Source organism: Quercus suber, unplaced genomic scaffold (genome assembly GCF_002906115.3).
Source record: "Quercus suber isolate HL8 unplaced genomic scaffold, Cork oak 2.0 scaffold_22, whole genome shotgun sequence".
Classification (NCBI taxonomy): Eukaryota; Viridiplantae; Streptophyta; class Magnoliopsida; order Fagales; family Fagaceae; genus Quercus; species Quercus suber.
The window spans coordinates 1,122,126-1,139,549 of NW_027069487.1; the positions used below are offsets into that span (position 1 = coordinate 1,122,126).

Consider the following 17,424-nt stretch of genomic DNA (forward strand, 5'->3'; position numbering starts at 1 on the left):
GTAAATTCAAGTGCCATATTATTTACAAAAGGCTTTTTGGTAATTTCAAGTGGTAATTTACAAAATTCTGCAAGTCTGAACAAAAGCTACGCTGTCAAACTGGATTTGACATGCTACAAAATTGAGAGCTTTTCCAACCGTACAAAGTTCCAACCAACGCTCTCATAAAATATTGTGGTTATCATCAATTTGCACCGCAATTTTTACACCCAAATGCTTAATTTTGTCAGGTTCATTCCCCTGAAATCCTAACCTCATTGAATCTCCCTCGGTGTTCCCTAGGTGCTAATCTCCATCTAAATCACTCAATCCTTAGGTGATAATTTCCGTCCAAATCACTCAATCTCTGAAAAAAGTTCATTGCTTTCTAATTTGAAATATATGAAAAGCTGAAATTTGAACGTTAAAACATAGTTTGTACTTTTGAGACAAAAATGCGAAGCTTTGCTGTGACTAATATTTTTGCATCCAAAAAACAAAGAAAGAAAGAAACTAACACCCAAATTTCCAATGATGTAAATGGGACAAATTAGTTAAACTCAAATTAATCAAGGGTAAACTGCAGTAAAAACAATATTTTTACAATTGATAAGAAACGATCTAACTTGATAAAAAATATGTTTATTAAGAGTTAAAACACTCTGAAGCCCTTCGAGGGAGCCCCTGCCCAGTTCTAACTTGAAACGATCTCGATCTAAGTTCCTTTGCATGGATTCTATGGCACCGGTTGTTCCTCTTCTTGGCTTTTCTGAATAGATTTTGAATTGATTTTGGTTATTATTTTCTCGGAAAGTGGTTGATCTCTCCTAGTATACACGTTTTTTTCACTTTATGTCACTATAAATAAATATGTTCTATTTCGTTTCATTTTATCTTTTGAGCAATAAAATTTATTTTAAAAAATATACAATTACAACACATCACCACAATACAGAGCTTGCAACAACCAACAAAAAAAAAAAACAAAACAAAACAAAACATGGAATTCCAAAGTAATGAGAATTACAACACATCACAACAATAAAGGAATGGTAGAATCTCCTATGGAGTGGAACGGTCTAAAGCATGTACTCAAGCAAATGGGATATCATCTACATTGTATTTATTTATTTACACATGCTTGGTTAACAAAATTGGTGTTCTAGTCTAACTTTAATTGGTTTGGTTTTTTCTTTAATACCATGAGTGGTCTCTGCATTCAGTGTAAGCAATGGTGTTGTAACCAATCTCCTAATTTGATAAAACCAACAGAACCAAACCCAATGAAATTCCAACCCAAGTCACACAACCTTCGAACCCATTCAATTCTAGTTGAGTTCAACTAATCCAATAGTTGCCTACCACCTACACTCAGCGCAACCAAGATCATGGTCGTTGCCATTGAGGCTTTCTTGCTCACCGTTACCAACAATTCCACTTGTGTCCAATTGTGAGGCCATTTTCTATCGATGTCTTCTTGTCTGAAAACTGAATCAAGATAATGATAAACCAATGTCATTTCACAAAGGCCTTCATTTTATAGCTAGATTCTAAAAGGTGAAGAAGAAAACCAATCCAGGTGTAGATTTAAGAAATGTAGCTAGATTCTAAAAGGTGAAGAAAACCAATCCAGATATAGATTTAAGAAATTCACAACACTCGAGAGCCAATCTGCTTTAACTCAAATTACACTTTTTCCTCCCACAAGTTGAGTTGAGGACCCACTAGGTGCATGCATAACTTCCTAAGAAAAAAAAATTACATCATCTAAATATAATAAAGGAAATGTTTGAATGTCACATGGATTCATAATCATATAGTGTTTTACAATGCACACACAAAGCAAGAACAAAATCACTAAAGAACGAAAAGAGAAAATGGTCATCAATTAGAAACATAAATTGGTACTATTGTTTTAAAAAATTTGAAGAGAGATGCACACAAGACCCTCCTAGTTCATTGAAATTCTAGTTTGGCGATTTCCGAAAACTATACCAACCCACATTTCAGTTTCCATATATTTGTAAAATCAATCAATTGATCCATATTCTCTAGTGACATGTACATGAAAATCCCAAAATTGACTGACCTCATATTACAAGTGGTCCGAACATCTTTTGCTCCAAATACCCATTAAATCACTAGGTACCACCAATCATCACTTTAGTTGCTACAAGCCTACAAGATAAATTCCCCAAAATGCAGCTCCAAAGTAAAGACTTTCATCATTGCCTCCACATAATATTTCTAGAACTCCTGGCAGTTAATTGGGTTATACATAAATTTATGTGCAAAGGATCAAAAGAGATAAATGACCCATATTAATAACATTTGAAAAGACAAACTAGTAAAGATCATATGAAAGATGACGAAAAAATTGGTCATTTATAAGGTCCAGTTACACTATCCACGTCATCTAAAGAAATATTACAAAAAATTTGAGAGCTATTTAGGTGCAGCTAATAACACAATAACCTGAAATCCCAATTATAAAGAATGTGTTGCTCACAATTTCTATTGCACAATCAAATGCAAATTCCTAGGGTGTACTTTTGGCTTGCTTTTAAAGTGATCACAAATGCATATGTACAAGGTATCCTTAAGCACCATCTCAATCGTAAGAACATCTGAGCCATATTGATTTAAACAATGCCTAGGAATTAGAACAGGATACTATACAGCCAAGAGAATACTAGTGTACAAAGCTTTTAACTTCAGCCTTGACACCCCCCCCCCTCCCCCCCATCCCCCTAAATGGTAATTAGAACAGGATTATTCAAGAATTTTTTTTAATCAAACCAGACAAATAGTTTTAAACATATCTTCAAATGAATTGGTTTAGAAGCATACTTATTAAAATAATTTTTTAAAGAAGATACTTAAGGATCAATTAAGCAAGATATGTAATAGATGTTTCACTCATCCAATAATATCACTCAATAGATGAAAGATTTTGGATATATTTTATCACATATAATTCTACAAAAGACCAGGTATACCTTTGTTAATCTTTGGACTAATTTTCAAATCCATCTCAAAACTATCATTGTTCCTTAGTAGCTGGACTTGTTTGAGCTTCCAGAACCTCACAACAAATAATCTAAATACCAAAGTTGCATTAAAAAGAGAAATGTAGAGAGTTGATATGATGCTCATAATAAAAAGAAGATACATTTTTTTCTTCTTTTTTTTAACAAGTAAAAAAAAAGATACCGTTAACATGTGTCAAATATATATTTATTTACATACAACCATATCCAGCGAGTCTTCTACCCACTATCTCAATCTCCACCTTAAATATTCAAAGATATTTAGTTTATTTATAAGGAATCGAAATTTTATTGCAAATGAAAGGAATTACACTATGTTCACAATGATGAGCAAAAAGCACCTTGAAGAAGTACAGGCAAATCACATGGAAGATCTAAGAGAAAATTGAAAACAAAAAATGGAAGTACAATTAGTAAAACCCCATGCTTGAGATCATTCAAACAAAGTGTGAAGTAGCAAGGAATTCAATTTCTCAATAGATCTCATGCCCTCCTTAGAAATATGGTTGTTACACTATTTCCAAACTAACCACATCGCGGACGCCAGCACCAAGTTCCATACATTCAAAGATTACTTTGACATAATATAAAATTTTTATAATAAAAAATAATATATAAACAACTACATGGTTTCTGACATCCCATTGAATGATGGGGGCAAATACAAACCCATTCAACCAATGCACTTGGATAATCTCAAGAAACTGCCCTATTTTCCCCTAAATACTGACGCAAGAAATTTCCCCCATCATATGAGTTTCCAATTATGAAATATCTAATGGAGCTAAATCATTATCTTTTCAACTTCATACACGACTCATATAATACATATATAGAACCGCATGAAACATCCAACAATAATTTTATTAACCAAATTCTCTATAGGTTTTACACCATCATATAGACATATCATGAAAGGAGAGAGGCCCACATAGGGATGGCAATTTATGCCCGATCCGCGGGTACCCGGTCCGGCCCGATCCTAATGGGCCGGATTTTACCCGGTCCGATTAGAAATAGGGCCGGGTATGGGTTTTTAAAAAAAAAACCCGAAACGGGTCCGGGTCGGGTCCGGATTTTATTAAAAAATCCGAAACCCGACCCGAAACCCGACCCGGATATAACCCGGTTACTATAAAATTACAAAAAACCCCCCCTATATATATATAACTATAACTAACCCTATCACTCATCTCACGCCTCCCTCAGTTTCTCCTCACCCTCATTTCATTTCTCCTCACCCTCACACCTCCGCCTCTCATCTCCAGCTCACAGTCTCTCTCACTCACTGTCACTGTCTCACACAACCGCCTCTCCCTCTTCATCTCTCAGCTCTCTCACTCACACGGAGCGCACAAGCAGTCAAGCACAGCTCTCTCAACTCATTTTTCTGGGTTGAGTTCTTTTTTTTTTTTTTCCTGGGTTCAGTTCGTTTTTTCTTTTTTCTTTTTTTCTTTTTTTTTTTTCTGGGTTCAGTTCGTCTTAATGTGAGTTTGTGTTTGTGTTTGTGTTTGGTTTGTGATTTTGAAAGGGAAAATCACAGATCTAAATTTGTGTTTGGTTTGTGATTTTGAAAGGGAAAATCACAAATCTGATCGTGTTTGGTCTGTGTTTATGTTTATGGTTGTGATTTTGGGCCTAAAAATCATAATGGATGTTTGTGGTTCTGATTTTGGGCTTGGCTGAGCATGAGGGGACGGGGCCCGCAGGGCCCGCGGAGGCCCGACGGGGCGGGTTCGGGGTTAAGAAAAAAACCCGTTTAATAAACGGGCCGGGTCTGGGTTTCTAAGAAAGACCCGCGGGTCGGGTCCGGGTATGAAAAAACCCGGTCCGAACCCGACCCGTTGCCATTCCTAGGCCCACACCACTAATATATGATCATGTGCTATACTTACAAGAAAACAACTGAAAAGTACATCAGGAGGTTTAAATGCAGTGTCTACTTCCCATGTGTTTGCTGCATCCCTACAAATAGAAGAAAGGTAAGCACTAAGACTTGGGACTTTAGAAGCTAGCATTAACAGTTATTCCTTCACGCACTACTATGTTTCTATGTATTAAAATAGCCCAAAGACTAAGATTGCTAGCAAAGATGACAGTGAAGTGATTGCACTAGTCTTGTGACTGATACACTCTTTCCAGCCAAGATGAAACTTAATTTGACTTGAATTTGGATCTAGGACCTAAGTTCTAATGGTGAGTGGTGATGTGAACCACATTGCACGAGCTAAGTCATAGGCAATGTCATCTTCCAAAGGGCAGCCCACATCTGAGAACTATATCTCTCAATTATGCTCCTTCCATCTAAGTATTCATTAAGGAGAAGCCAATAAGCTGTCTTGATCGTAAAGAGACATGACTGATCATGGGGCTAAATCAGTTTCCCTGTACTTCCGAATCAGTTATAATATTGAATTTTGATGGCAACATGACTTGAAACTACTTTGAGAATTTTGTTTGAGCTTTAGAGAATGGTCTATCAGAAGCAAACAGAGGAACCTAAAAGATAGAAATATAATTTTTAAGTAGGAAAATGAACTTAGGATGAAGAAATTTTATCAACAAGTGCAGTTGCGATCCCAACAATGATGAAGTTGTGGCCCTGTCCATCCTCATTAATTCAAACATTGCTAATTAACAAAAAAACTAACAAGTAGATAAAAACACGTGACTTTATATTATGTTTCTAAAAATAACTCCTTAATCAATCATATTTTATCAACAAGTACAGGGGTGAAGGGATATTCTAGTAGTTCCAACGCCTCTTACAATGTCTAGCATTGGGGTTCCAACCCCTTCCCCAATTTACCTAGGAAAAAAAAAACCTTAAATATTATGATCAGGAAACATGTTCTAAAACAAATTAAAGCAAATCAAATAAAATAAATAAATGAATAAGCCAATCTAAGACTCCTTATCCTAATTAAACACTCCTTATTGGTTTTGCTGCCTGAGTAGTCTTATGTACAGACTCCGTAATCCCAATTTTTCTCAACCGTAAATACCATCCTTTGGCAGCCCATTCCAAATTGGCAGCGTTTAGAACCTCAAAAATATTGTGTAGCTGTTTGAATAGTCTTATGACAAATTTGTGCAAACTCTTTTCAAGTGTAAATCACTTGGTATTAAACAAAACCAAAATCTCAACAAACACCTATTTTTTTTTTTATCAATAAAACTAACCAAAGATCATCATTTTGATTAACAATCAACTCATTATCTTAATATGTGATCCAATTTTTTTTTTTAATTTTTAGAACATTAATAGCAAGGTGCACTTTCAAAAATGTCTTTCCAAAAGTATTTAACTGAATTACCTACCTTTTTAACTGTAAAGAGTACCTCTTGATTACCTTGACATAGGATCTAGTCCTTTAATGATTGCTCCACATTCCTAGACAAAAAAGACCCAGATAAAGATTTGAAACAGTTAATTTGTATAAAAACAATTTAAATCACTAAATCATAAGTGATAGCAAATTAAAAAAATTTAGAACATGCCATAACAGAGGAGTCTACTCTTTACCTCCCATCTTAGCTCTTGAAGCTGAATCTTGGCATCAAAAAGAAAAAGAAAAAAAGATTATGTATTTTTTAAGCAATTGAATGAAAGGGGAAATTGGTTTAAGATATTTTCAAAGAAAAAAAGAAGGTTCAATACCACCGAACTATTATGAAAAGGTTGGAATTTAACTCATTGACCTTGTACCATCCTCCCATCCAAGAATATTCACCAAAATATGGATCACTAAAATAGGAGATCCACAAAATAAAATTTCCATGGTCTTACCTCAGAGGTTTTTGAATTCCTGCAAACACTTCAAACCTAAAAAGTAAAAAGAAACAAAAAAGTTAACCCTTTAGACTAATAGGACCTTCCAACATTTTACCACACTAACCATTACATGATTTAGCTTGGCTGGCTAGATCTAAAGCATTTTCATATCTGAGAGTTGAACTAGAAAAACCTGAATCTGTTTTACAGTAAATTTAATATCTTAACAATAAGCAGAAAGAAAATATACAAATTGAACCCCAATTAGGGGAAAAAAAGGATAGGATTGCATAGAGCATTGCATATTTCTTATGTTTTCCATCCAAATCTAGATGTTCTCAACAGTTAAACCACATTAAAAAATAAAAAATAAAAAATAAAAAGCATTAAATGGAGAAATGCAGTAACCATATGAGCAATGCAATCAAGAAAATAAAAAGTTTAATTAGCACATTAATGTTTGGCTACAACAGAATTCAGGTTTGAATTCACACTTTCTTTGTAGTTTGTTCTTATTTGGCAATGTAGAAAATAAGTAATTTAAAATGGTCAAGGTCGTCAAGTAATTATTATTATTATTATTATTATTATTTATGAACAACCGAATTTATTAAAGAAACAAACCACACAAACAGGAAACACCAGTATCTAAAAGCTGTAACACCAAACAACAAAAATAGAGCAAGCAGGAAAATAAATAAAAGCTGCAACTAAACTTTTAAAAAAAAAAAAAAAAAAATCAAACGAAAACCCTCAATTATGGTAAACTCAATCAAGCCCTTGATGAAACAAAAATAGAGCAAGCAGGAAAATAAATAAAAGCTGCAACTAAACTTTTAAAAAAAAAAAAAAAAAAATCAAACGAAAACCCTCAATTATGGTAAACTCAATCAAGCCCTTGATGGCTTAATGCCACCTCAGTCAAGACATTGCTGCAGAATACATAAACATTTCTTTCAAGCCAAACATAATAAACCACTGCAGACCTAGCAATTTTTCCTATGGTATTTTTAGAACTTTTAGGCTTCAATTTAATTTTTACCCCCAAAGAACTACTTGGTACCAACCATATATGCCTAGGATTATAATAGACACTATGACTTAAATCGCAGCCATAGCCTCTTTGAGAAAAGAAGGAAACTCAAGGATCTTGAGTCCATAGTTTAGTGCAAAGTTGATTTTTATTTCTCTTGGTAATATGGATGCATTCTTGTTCAGTTGTCACTTGCCTTTGAATAAGATAATGAAAAATCAAAGTAATATTATTTAGTGAATCTAACAAAATTAACAATATCAAAATTTAAAACCCACAAGAAATGCAATAGTAATCTAACAAAATTAAATTTCAATTTATGCAACAGGTTCAATATCCTGAAAAGGCATTTCATCAAACCGCTTGTGTGCTTGGCTTAAATTTCAATTTCAAACAATCAGCAAGCATACTCGTTATTTAATAAAATGAAGTTTAGAAAATCTTGTAAGAAGAAATTATGCACTAGATGCAGACAAATCAAATGAATAAAAGAAAAATATTACAATAAATGAAAATTAAATTGCAAGGTGGAAATGAATCTTGGACCTACCAATTACTTTAACAGTAACAGCAACTGCATACCACCGCGTACCTTTGCCATGATGTCACTCCAAAGTAATAAAATTCTTGTAGGGTGTAAGGTGCAAGTGCCGGGTTTAAGACTCCAAGAGGAGACTCACACACACACACACACACACACACATATATATATCTTGTATTTAAACCAAAAAAAAAACTGCATTAAAATAAATTAAATTAAATACTTATTTTATAACTAATAAATACAAAGCCTAGCAGCTTGATTTTCCTATAAATACTTGAGCAACAATCCTATGAATGATACAGGCAGGCAAAGATGTGAATCCAATAATGCAATTAAAGCAGGCATACCTTGGCATCAAAGTTGCTTTCAGTTGGAAGCAAAATTCTTTGAAGTTTGATCAAGATGTTCTTGCCTTCTTTGATGGTGGAAACTGATTGAAGTCGGAATCATTGTTGTCAAAGGCATGGGCCACTGAAGAGGAACCCAGATCAAACCCATCACTAAATCCTGAATCTTGCCAACCCAAGCCTGATTCAGACCCATTTGTGGTATCCATTGGAAGCACATCTGATGGCAAAGAATCGTCGTCAGGGACTGAGGAAGACCCACAACCACTCGGATGACAACAGATGCAGTCTACATGGACTCCCAACCATGTAATTTTGGGATCATCAGAAGAAGAAGAGCTTATGTCCCAATACCTAATTTCAACTGTAACCGTAACGTGGTTCTGTTCAGATGGATTTGATTCACCCCATCCCCAAAGATATACAGGACGTAAGGAGAGATGCTCAGAACCTCCTTCTGTAAAGTAAAATCTTAATTTTTCTTCTTTTGAAAAACCATTGGCGGAAACAACAAAACAAGTTGCTTCCATAATTTCCACCTCCGCTGATCGAAAAGCAAAACAGACAATTAATTTTTGAAATTCACGGCCAACCACGAATGATACAGAATTTCCAACACTCTGATTGATCAATTTGAACCACTTCGGAATCTCAATTCTTGGTAGTACAAGTCCACGATGATCGTAGTCAGAAATCGAGGGACCCATGAATATTTCTTGAAACTGCTTGCATTTAGCAAATACAAGAAATTGAAATTTAGAGATTCTCCTAATATATATCACTTCAACTTACATATATAGACTATAGAGAGAAGGGAGAGAGCTCACCTGATTCAATAATCTGCATGATGATGGTAGATCCAACGACATGCAGTTTGTTGCGTCCACTCTTCTTATAGACCTTGGAAGCCTTGGAACTTCTCGAAGCTTCTTGCAACAGCGCATGGAAAGATGTTTTAAACTAGTAAATCTACTAATGCTTTTCGGGATTGTAACAATATTACAGCCATCTATTCTTAGATAGTTCAATCTTGGGAAGGAATCGGGCTTCATCAAAATGCTAACCAGAATATCCCTGAGTTTTAGACAATAAAATAGGTCTAACTTCTGAAGCCCCCTAGTGAGAATCCATAGTGACGAAGGCCATTCTCTAATATTACTATGACTAAAATATAAACCATCACATTTTGTTTCCGGGTGAATATTGGGAAACTTTTCAAGGCTTACACAGCCATATAGATTAAGATATTCAAGAGATTTCAACCTAAGCACGTTGGGAAGAATTTGAAGTTTTTTGCATTCCATGAGATTCCAACTTTTAAGCTTATCAAGAGATCCAATAGCCTCATGAATCTCAATTAAATTTTCACAATAACTAAGGTTCAATTTCTCTAAGTTTGGAGCGCGCAAGTCAGGTAATATTCTAATGGATAAACACTTGTTCAAATCGATACTTTTCAAATCTTCGAAAAGGAACCCCTACAAGGGAAAAAAAAAAAAAAAACCAAAAATTGTTCTTCAACAAAATTTTAGAAATAACATTTAAAGAAATCAAAACTCATCAATACTAATACTCATACCTGCTTGAATAGCTTCTCCACTCTTTTTTTTTTGTTGAATAATAGCTTCTCCAATCTAATGCAACTATGCGGCACCTCAAGTACAACAAGTTCTTGAGGACAAAAATTGGATGGCAAGGAAAAAGGATATTGGTCCCATTCAAGTAAATTTAATCCATTGGGAAGATATTTAAGTTTTTTAGAAATGAGTACATTACTAACCATAAGAAATTTGAGATTCTCCATCTTTTTGAAAGCTTTAGCATATAGTTGCACTGTTATTGGATTAGGCGAATGCAACATTATGCCTCGAATTTTATCTGACCCCTGATTGAATAAAGAATTATGTGAAATACATAATACAATAGAATTTTCCAAAACTATAATAATCTTAAAATTTTAAGCAAAAATGATATCGTTAAACTTATATTTTCAATAATATTAAAAAACATAATAAAGGAGAAAAACTTATTACTTCTAACTAATGAAAAAAGAAGTTAAAATCACTAGAGAAGAAATTATACCTTACATCTGGTTAGTACTTTAAGTGCATCCTCATAATGCCATAACCTGCTACGATTTTTGAGGATAGCTGGTGATTCGTGCAGAACAATTATCATACCCATTTGTTGTACCAAGTCATGCATCCATAATCTGCCATTGTCATCAATGTCTATGAGACATTTATCAACAAGTTTTGGAATACCAGATGCTGGATATAAATTGCATGCATCTAATATATTATATACATTGTCCTCGTCCCTTCCCTTGAAGAAACATGCAATATCAAGGAAAATATCCTGTTCCATTCGACTCAATCCGTCATAACTTACTTTAAGTATTTCATGAATATCTCCTTCAAGAATTTCTCTATATTGATGAATTGCACTTTCCCATTCAAATTTTGATCTTCCACACAAATCAGAACCTATTATTGTTAAAGCTAAGGGTAGGCCTTTGGCATATTGGATGACTTGGTTTGCAAGTTCAACATAATCTTCCTTATTTTTATTTCCTTTGAAGGCATGTTGATTAAAGAGTTCAAGAGCTTCATTTTTGACCAATTCCTTCACCTTGTAAGTTGTATAAACATTGAGAGTAGCTAGCAAGTGTGCGTCTCTTGTTGTTATAAGGATTCTACTTCCCAAAGCAAACCAATCAAAATTTCCAAACAAATTTTCAATTTGTTTTGATTTATCCACGTCATCAAGAATTAAAAGAACCCTTTTACTTTGAAGCATTTCCCTTATCATATTGGTTCCATGGGCTACACTTTCTACCTTCAAATATTTGCCCCTTACGATATTAAAAAGGAGATTCTCTTGTAGTATCATTATGCCATTATTTGTTCCAAAATTTTCTCTAACATTCTCTAGAAAGCAACTTCCTTCAAAATGCTCAGCAATTCTATTATAAACATCTTTGGCAATAGTTGTCTTACCTATTCCCCCAAGACCAAGAATCCCTACCATTCGAACATCATTTACCTTAATATCTAAAAGTGATTCAATGTCCTTGGCACGAGAGTTTACTCCAGTAGGATATTTAGCAACAAATAACTGTCTGCCACTTAATTTGGTAGACAATATCTGTTCAATAATTTGTTCGATGAACTTATATTCAGGGCCGCTGCCAATCACAAAGCATATGAGACATTAAATGAGTTGGACTAGTTGAAATTATGACTATGAAAATATAAGAATCAAGATGTCTAGTTTTATGCATAAAAAACCTACACTTGACACATTATCAATTAAATTAAAGGGTATAATTCAAGAATTTGAAAAGCATCATTAATATTAGTTTTTTTTTGGGGAAAAAGATTGTGGATTACAATACTTGACCAAAATAATCAAAAAAAATTGGAACTGTAAAAAATTTAGCGGGATAAACTATAATATTAACAAGTCTTCAAAAGTATATATATATATATTGTGTTTCTTTGCCAAACTGAAATGACATTCTTTATTTTATTCAAAACTTTGATTTTGATTCACTCTCTTTCTTTTTCCCCCCTAATAAAAAATTGATTCAGGCTTTTGGGAAGTAGTTACATGGAAACTTAACCTAAAGTGAGGTAACAAGCCTATTGAAAACACATTTATAATATTTTAAACGAAATAATTAGTAAAATTGGAGAAATGTTTTTGAAAGGATTATGTCGATGAGCCTTGATTCAAACAACACTCCCCCTTCTCACAAGTGTGGGTAAAAGATGAGGTCACAAGATTAAAGCTCATTGAATGGATTTGCAACTTACGAAGAGAGGAAGAAAAACTCACAAATATGTTAGCCTAACTGCCTTAGTAATTGAAGAGATAATCATAATAGATTTTTTTTTTTTTTTTCATATTTGGCATTTGTGGTTGTTTAAGAAAACCATTAGAAGTAAAGTAATGTTATTAGATACATACCCATCCTCATAATGCCATCCAGATAAACTAGCCGCTTCATTTAGAGCTGCCCTCCACCTCTGCACCTTCTCTATGTTATTCTTGAATTTGTTTTCTTGTTCAGCCAGTGCTACTTCGAAGCTACCTTTTTGCTTACGCACTTCAGATGGATCTACTTTGTAAAAAATAGGTATAACCTGTTGTCCATTTAGCTTGCAGTTAAGAATCTCGACAAGTTCTTCCAAACACCAAGTCGAAAATGCGAAATTTTGAGAGAATATAATTATTGAAATCCTTGACGATCTAATAGTTTTGCGAAGTTCCTCTGAAATTTTTTCTCCTCTTTGCAGATCATTATCAATGAAGGTATTGATACTTCTGTCACACAAACCATGATATAAATTGCTAGTAAAACCATTGCGGGTATCTTCGCCTTTAAAGCTCAAGAAGACATCGTAATTCCACTGGATGGTGGAAGAAGAAAAAGAGATTCCTTGATTGATCGGGAAAGCCATCAAATCTATAAGCAGAAGATTGAGAAGAGGAAAGATGTGACGAAATGAGAATTACAAGAGATAAGGAGTAAAGCTTCAAGTTTTTTGACAGAGCGATATTTGAATGGAAATGAAGTCCCGAAGTCCCACTTCCACGAAGATTCCTCGAAATGAAGGCCTTTCGAACAGACAGGCTCTTTCATTTTTTTTAAAATGAATGACAAAGCAATGAATAATCAGACTTTTTTGACAACGCGCATTTTGGGAAAGGAAAAGTAAAAAAAAGTAGAAATGAAACTTGTCGGAAGGTGCTTTACTTACAAATGCCATCCCATGCATATTTATTTACAAAAGTGCCATTTAATTTTTCCTCGTATTGCCAATTGGGGTAGAGTGTGGACTCTGGGTACAAAAGTGCCATCTAAAAGAGAGATTTTGAATCATGGCCATGGCTTAGGGAAGTGGAAAACTGAGCATGATTTGAGGGTTAGCCGTTCTGAATCTTTACAGAGAGATTTTGTTGATTTTCTTTTGTGTGTAACTATGTAGGAACGATTTTGTTGATTTTCTGCCGTTTGATCCACCAGACAGAAGGATCAAGACCGTTAATCACGCTCAAATCGCAAGACCATGATTCATCTTACCAGTGTAACTGTGTCGATATAGTGCTTTACAGGCTTTTAGTCCAATAACTCTAAAGGCTTTGCGTGTAAAAGTCTTAGCAACTAGTGCTTTTGATTTGAGACCTTGCGTGTAAAACCAAAAAGACTCAGTGCTTTAAGCCTTTTAAGTCCAATCAGTCTTCTCCCTTAAGCCTTCACAGTTCACGGGTTCCTGAGTCTTCTACTTGAATTACCTTCTTTTTTTTTTTTTTCTTTTTTTTCTTTTTTTGAAAATATCAGTCGGGTCAGGTAATAGGGTTTTTTATTCCTTAACCCGTTACCCTGGCCCGCATCATCAAGTTTTGAAAAGAAATGACACATTCACAATATTTTTACAATAAATACTAAATACCAAGTTATTATTAATTGTTATTATTACGGCAGAAAAGTAATCTTAGTGTTAAGTTCAAATTTGAACCAATAACAAATAATCACCTATGATTAGTTGTAAAAATATTGTGAACTTAGCATTTATCAATTTTGAAAAAAGCAGACCCGAATCTGACTCACTATGGGTTTTGAGTCAACCCGCTGGACTTCAGATCGGTCAAACCCGATCAGTTTGGGCGGGTCAGTGAACCGCGAGGTACAATATGTATGGACAAATGCATGATGTGTGCAATTAACCTTAACCAATTCTTCTTTAAAAAATAAACCATAACCACCAATCAATTCACTTCATTAGATTTTTTTGTTATTCTATTATCAATTTAAATTTTCAGTTTCTTTGCCAAACTGAAATTCATTCTATATTTTATTCAAAACTTCAATTTTGATTCTTTTTCTTTCTCTTTTTCCTAGTAAGAAACTGTTTTAGGCTTTTGGCAAAGAGTTGCATGGAAACTTCACCTTAGGTGGGGTAACAAGCCTATTGAAAACCCATTTATAATAATTTGAATGTAATGATTTAAAAAATAAAAAAAGAGAGAGAAATATGTTTTTGAAAGAATTATGTCAATGAGCCTTGATTCAAATAGCACTTCCTTTTCTCACAAGTGTGGGTGAAAGGTGAGATCATGGGATTAAAGCTTATCGGATGTGTTTGCAACTTACTAATAGAGAGAGAAAAACTAAAAAATATGTTAGACAAACTCTTAGTTAGTGTGATTAAATTCTTCTATTTCTACTAACCTATCTGTCTTAGTAATTGAAGAGATGATCATAATAGATTTTTTTCTTTTTCATATTTTGCATGTTATGATCATAATAACAAAACAGTTAAAAGTCTAAAGGTAATAAAAGCAAATAACATTAGTTATTAGATATATACTCGTCTTTACAATGCCATCTAGACAAAAGAGTCATTATTAGTATAATCATTGGCAAGAGCCAGGATTTCAGTTTAGGGGCAGCAAGATTAAAAAATAATAATAATAAAGAGTATAAAATTATTAATCGATATTAATAATAAAACTATAAACAACAATAATTTTCATACAAAATCTATTAAAATTTAAATAATTGTAAAATAAATAAACAATTGTAAAACATTCTTAACAATTAATCATCAAAGTAAGAGATTAATCTATAGACATCAAGTTTAGACATTTAATTTGATTCCCCAAAATAAATTGAGAAAATAAATTTCAACTTTTCCTTGTGTATTCTTCTAATTATTTAAATTTTGGATTTTTGATAAAAATCTATGAAAATGCAAGAAATGAGGAATAAATAAATAATGGATGCTTTACTGCTTTAGTACCATATAAGATATTATTATTATTATTATTATTATTATTATTTTGTGTAAAGCTTGAGCTCCACGCGGTTAAACTGAAATGAAAGAAAAGGAATTTGGATAAGTAAAAAAAAAAAAAGGGGGAAGAGTTTGGTGGCATTTATATTGTGTTAGGCTCATTGTTTAAAGTGGGAAGAGTTGTTTGAGTAATACTACAAAATCTCACAATTTTTTTACAATAAATTAAAGTATCAGTACATTATTGGTCAAAATAAAGATAAAATATATCTATTCTGAGATCCGACTCAACTAAAAATATGAGTATTGTGAAAATTTGTTGTGTTTATTCTGAGATCCGTCTCAACTAAAAATATGAGTGTTGTGAAAATATTATGAAAATTTGTTGTGTTTCTAAACTTTCTCAAATAGAATTATTTATTTTATTTCATGTTAGAGGTATGGTTTGCTTAATAGAAAAATATGAAGGACTTTTATGAGAGGTGTCAGGGCAGGTGCCCCCCTCGCCCTACCACCCTGTAAATCAAATGTGAACCATTGAATTGATTTCAATGTGGTCGATGAAAAATTGCATGTTAACGGTGATCCAACACTTTGAATGGAACAAACCTAACAAACACAACTTAATAGAACAAACCCAACAACCACATATCATTCTACGTATTGACACGAGAGTTCCGTGAGATTGGCCTTGGTCTGTCATGGAACAATCCTATTGCCCAAATTACAGTGCAATATTACTTACAATACTTTTTAACCTTTTAAATTATTGTGTTGATCATCATTAGAATTATTGGACGCTAAATCAAATATGCAACTGTAGTTTAGTTCTAGTGTCCTCATATTTTGCTTCTAGATTCATTTCAGCCAGCGGGGACCAGAATTTCAAGTTATGGGGCCAAAGTATAAGGAAAAAAAAAGACCAAATAGGTGCCATTTAAAATTAACAAACTATCAACCAAAATAAATACACAAAATTATGTTTTTTAATATATTAAAATGCAATTATTTATTAACAATGATAAAAAAATACAAAATAATATTGTTTCTTAAGAGCATTACCTATTCGAAAAAATATATATATTTTTTCACAAATCAAAAATTACTTTTGCTACTTTAATACAATATTTGAAGTGTCTCATTCAGTAGTGTTTTTAGTATTTGGTGTTCTAAATACAAATATTCAGCATTTAAAATGTTTAATGCTAGTACTTTAATACTGAGCTGACTAGAATTTATTATTTTAAAGTTTTGTTTTTGTTAAATTTTTGAGACTAGAGTAGTTTTGTTAGAAAGGGAATGAGTCTAAGGGCCCTTTTGGTAGAGTATTTTAGCAACATGTTTTCAGTTTTTAAACAACATTATATGTATTTTCACACATTTTTTTTATCTACACGTATTTAAAAAAAATACAAATAACATTACTCAAATTACTCTACTAAAGGGTCCTAAATTTTTGGAAGAGAGACTCAAATCTAGAAACAAAAATATATAACCAATAAAAAAAAAATTTATTTGGGCAGGGTCCCTATTTTTTTTGCTTTTTTTTCTTTGGACCATAGCTCCTGCCCTACCGAGAAATTATAAGATCCATATGGTGGATAAATGATGTGGTCCATTATTCCACTAAAAAACTGCCACTTATTTAAAATGATTAATTAAAAAAAAATTTAAAATAAAAATTAATTATTAACTCAATAATTTTAAACAAATAAATTTTTTTTAGCAAAATAATAGATAAATAACGTGTCCATCAAATAACTTTATAATTCTCCTGCCTTATTTCAACATTGGAAATGAAGGCCTTGAAAGTAGGGAAGTCCTACTTCCACGAAAAGTCCGTGGTGCAAACTTTCAAACAGACAGGCTCTTTCAATTTTCAAAAAGTGAATG

The 17,424-nt window shown here is 33.1% G+C and overlaps 1 protein-coding gene across 50 annotated transcripts; it reads right to left on the reverse strand.

The window, feature by feature from the left end:
- Positions 1–959: 959 nt before the first annotated feature.
- Positions 960–13,407, reverse strand: LOC112022741 (disease resistance protein RUN1). Of its 50 annotated transcripts, none has more exons than XR_010625384.1 (12): positions 12,701–13,407; positions 10,811–11,915; positions 10,308–10,613; positions 9,556–10,206; positions 8,729–9,450; positions 6,691–6,855; positions 6,556–6,576; positions 6,383–6,423; positions 4,925–4,994; positions 2,979–3,079; positions 2,069–2,235; positions 960–1,467 (listed from the first exon to the last, which is right to left on the reverse strand). XR_010625384.1 is itself a non-coding variant. In XM_024055368.2 (5 exons), the coding sequence occupies exons 1-5, from the start codon at positions 13,192–13,194 to the stop codon at positions 8,779–8,781; spliced, it is 3,228 nt and encodes a 1,075-aa protein (XP_023911136.1). In that variant the 5' UTR covers positions 13,195–13,407; the 3' UTR covers positions 8,565–8,778. The 50 variants fall into 50 exon arrangements, 1 of the variants encoding a protein (XP_023911136.1); XR_002883939.2 differs by having other exon boundaries at positions 6,351–6,423; XR_010625387.1 differs by having other exon boundaries at positions 6,531–6,576.
- Between the last annotated feature and the right edge of the window lie 4,017 nt (positions 13,408–17,424).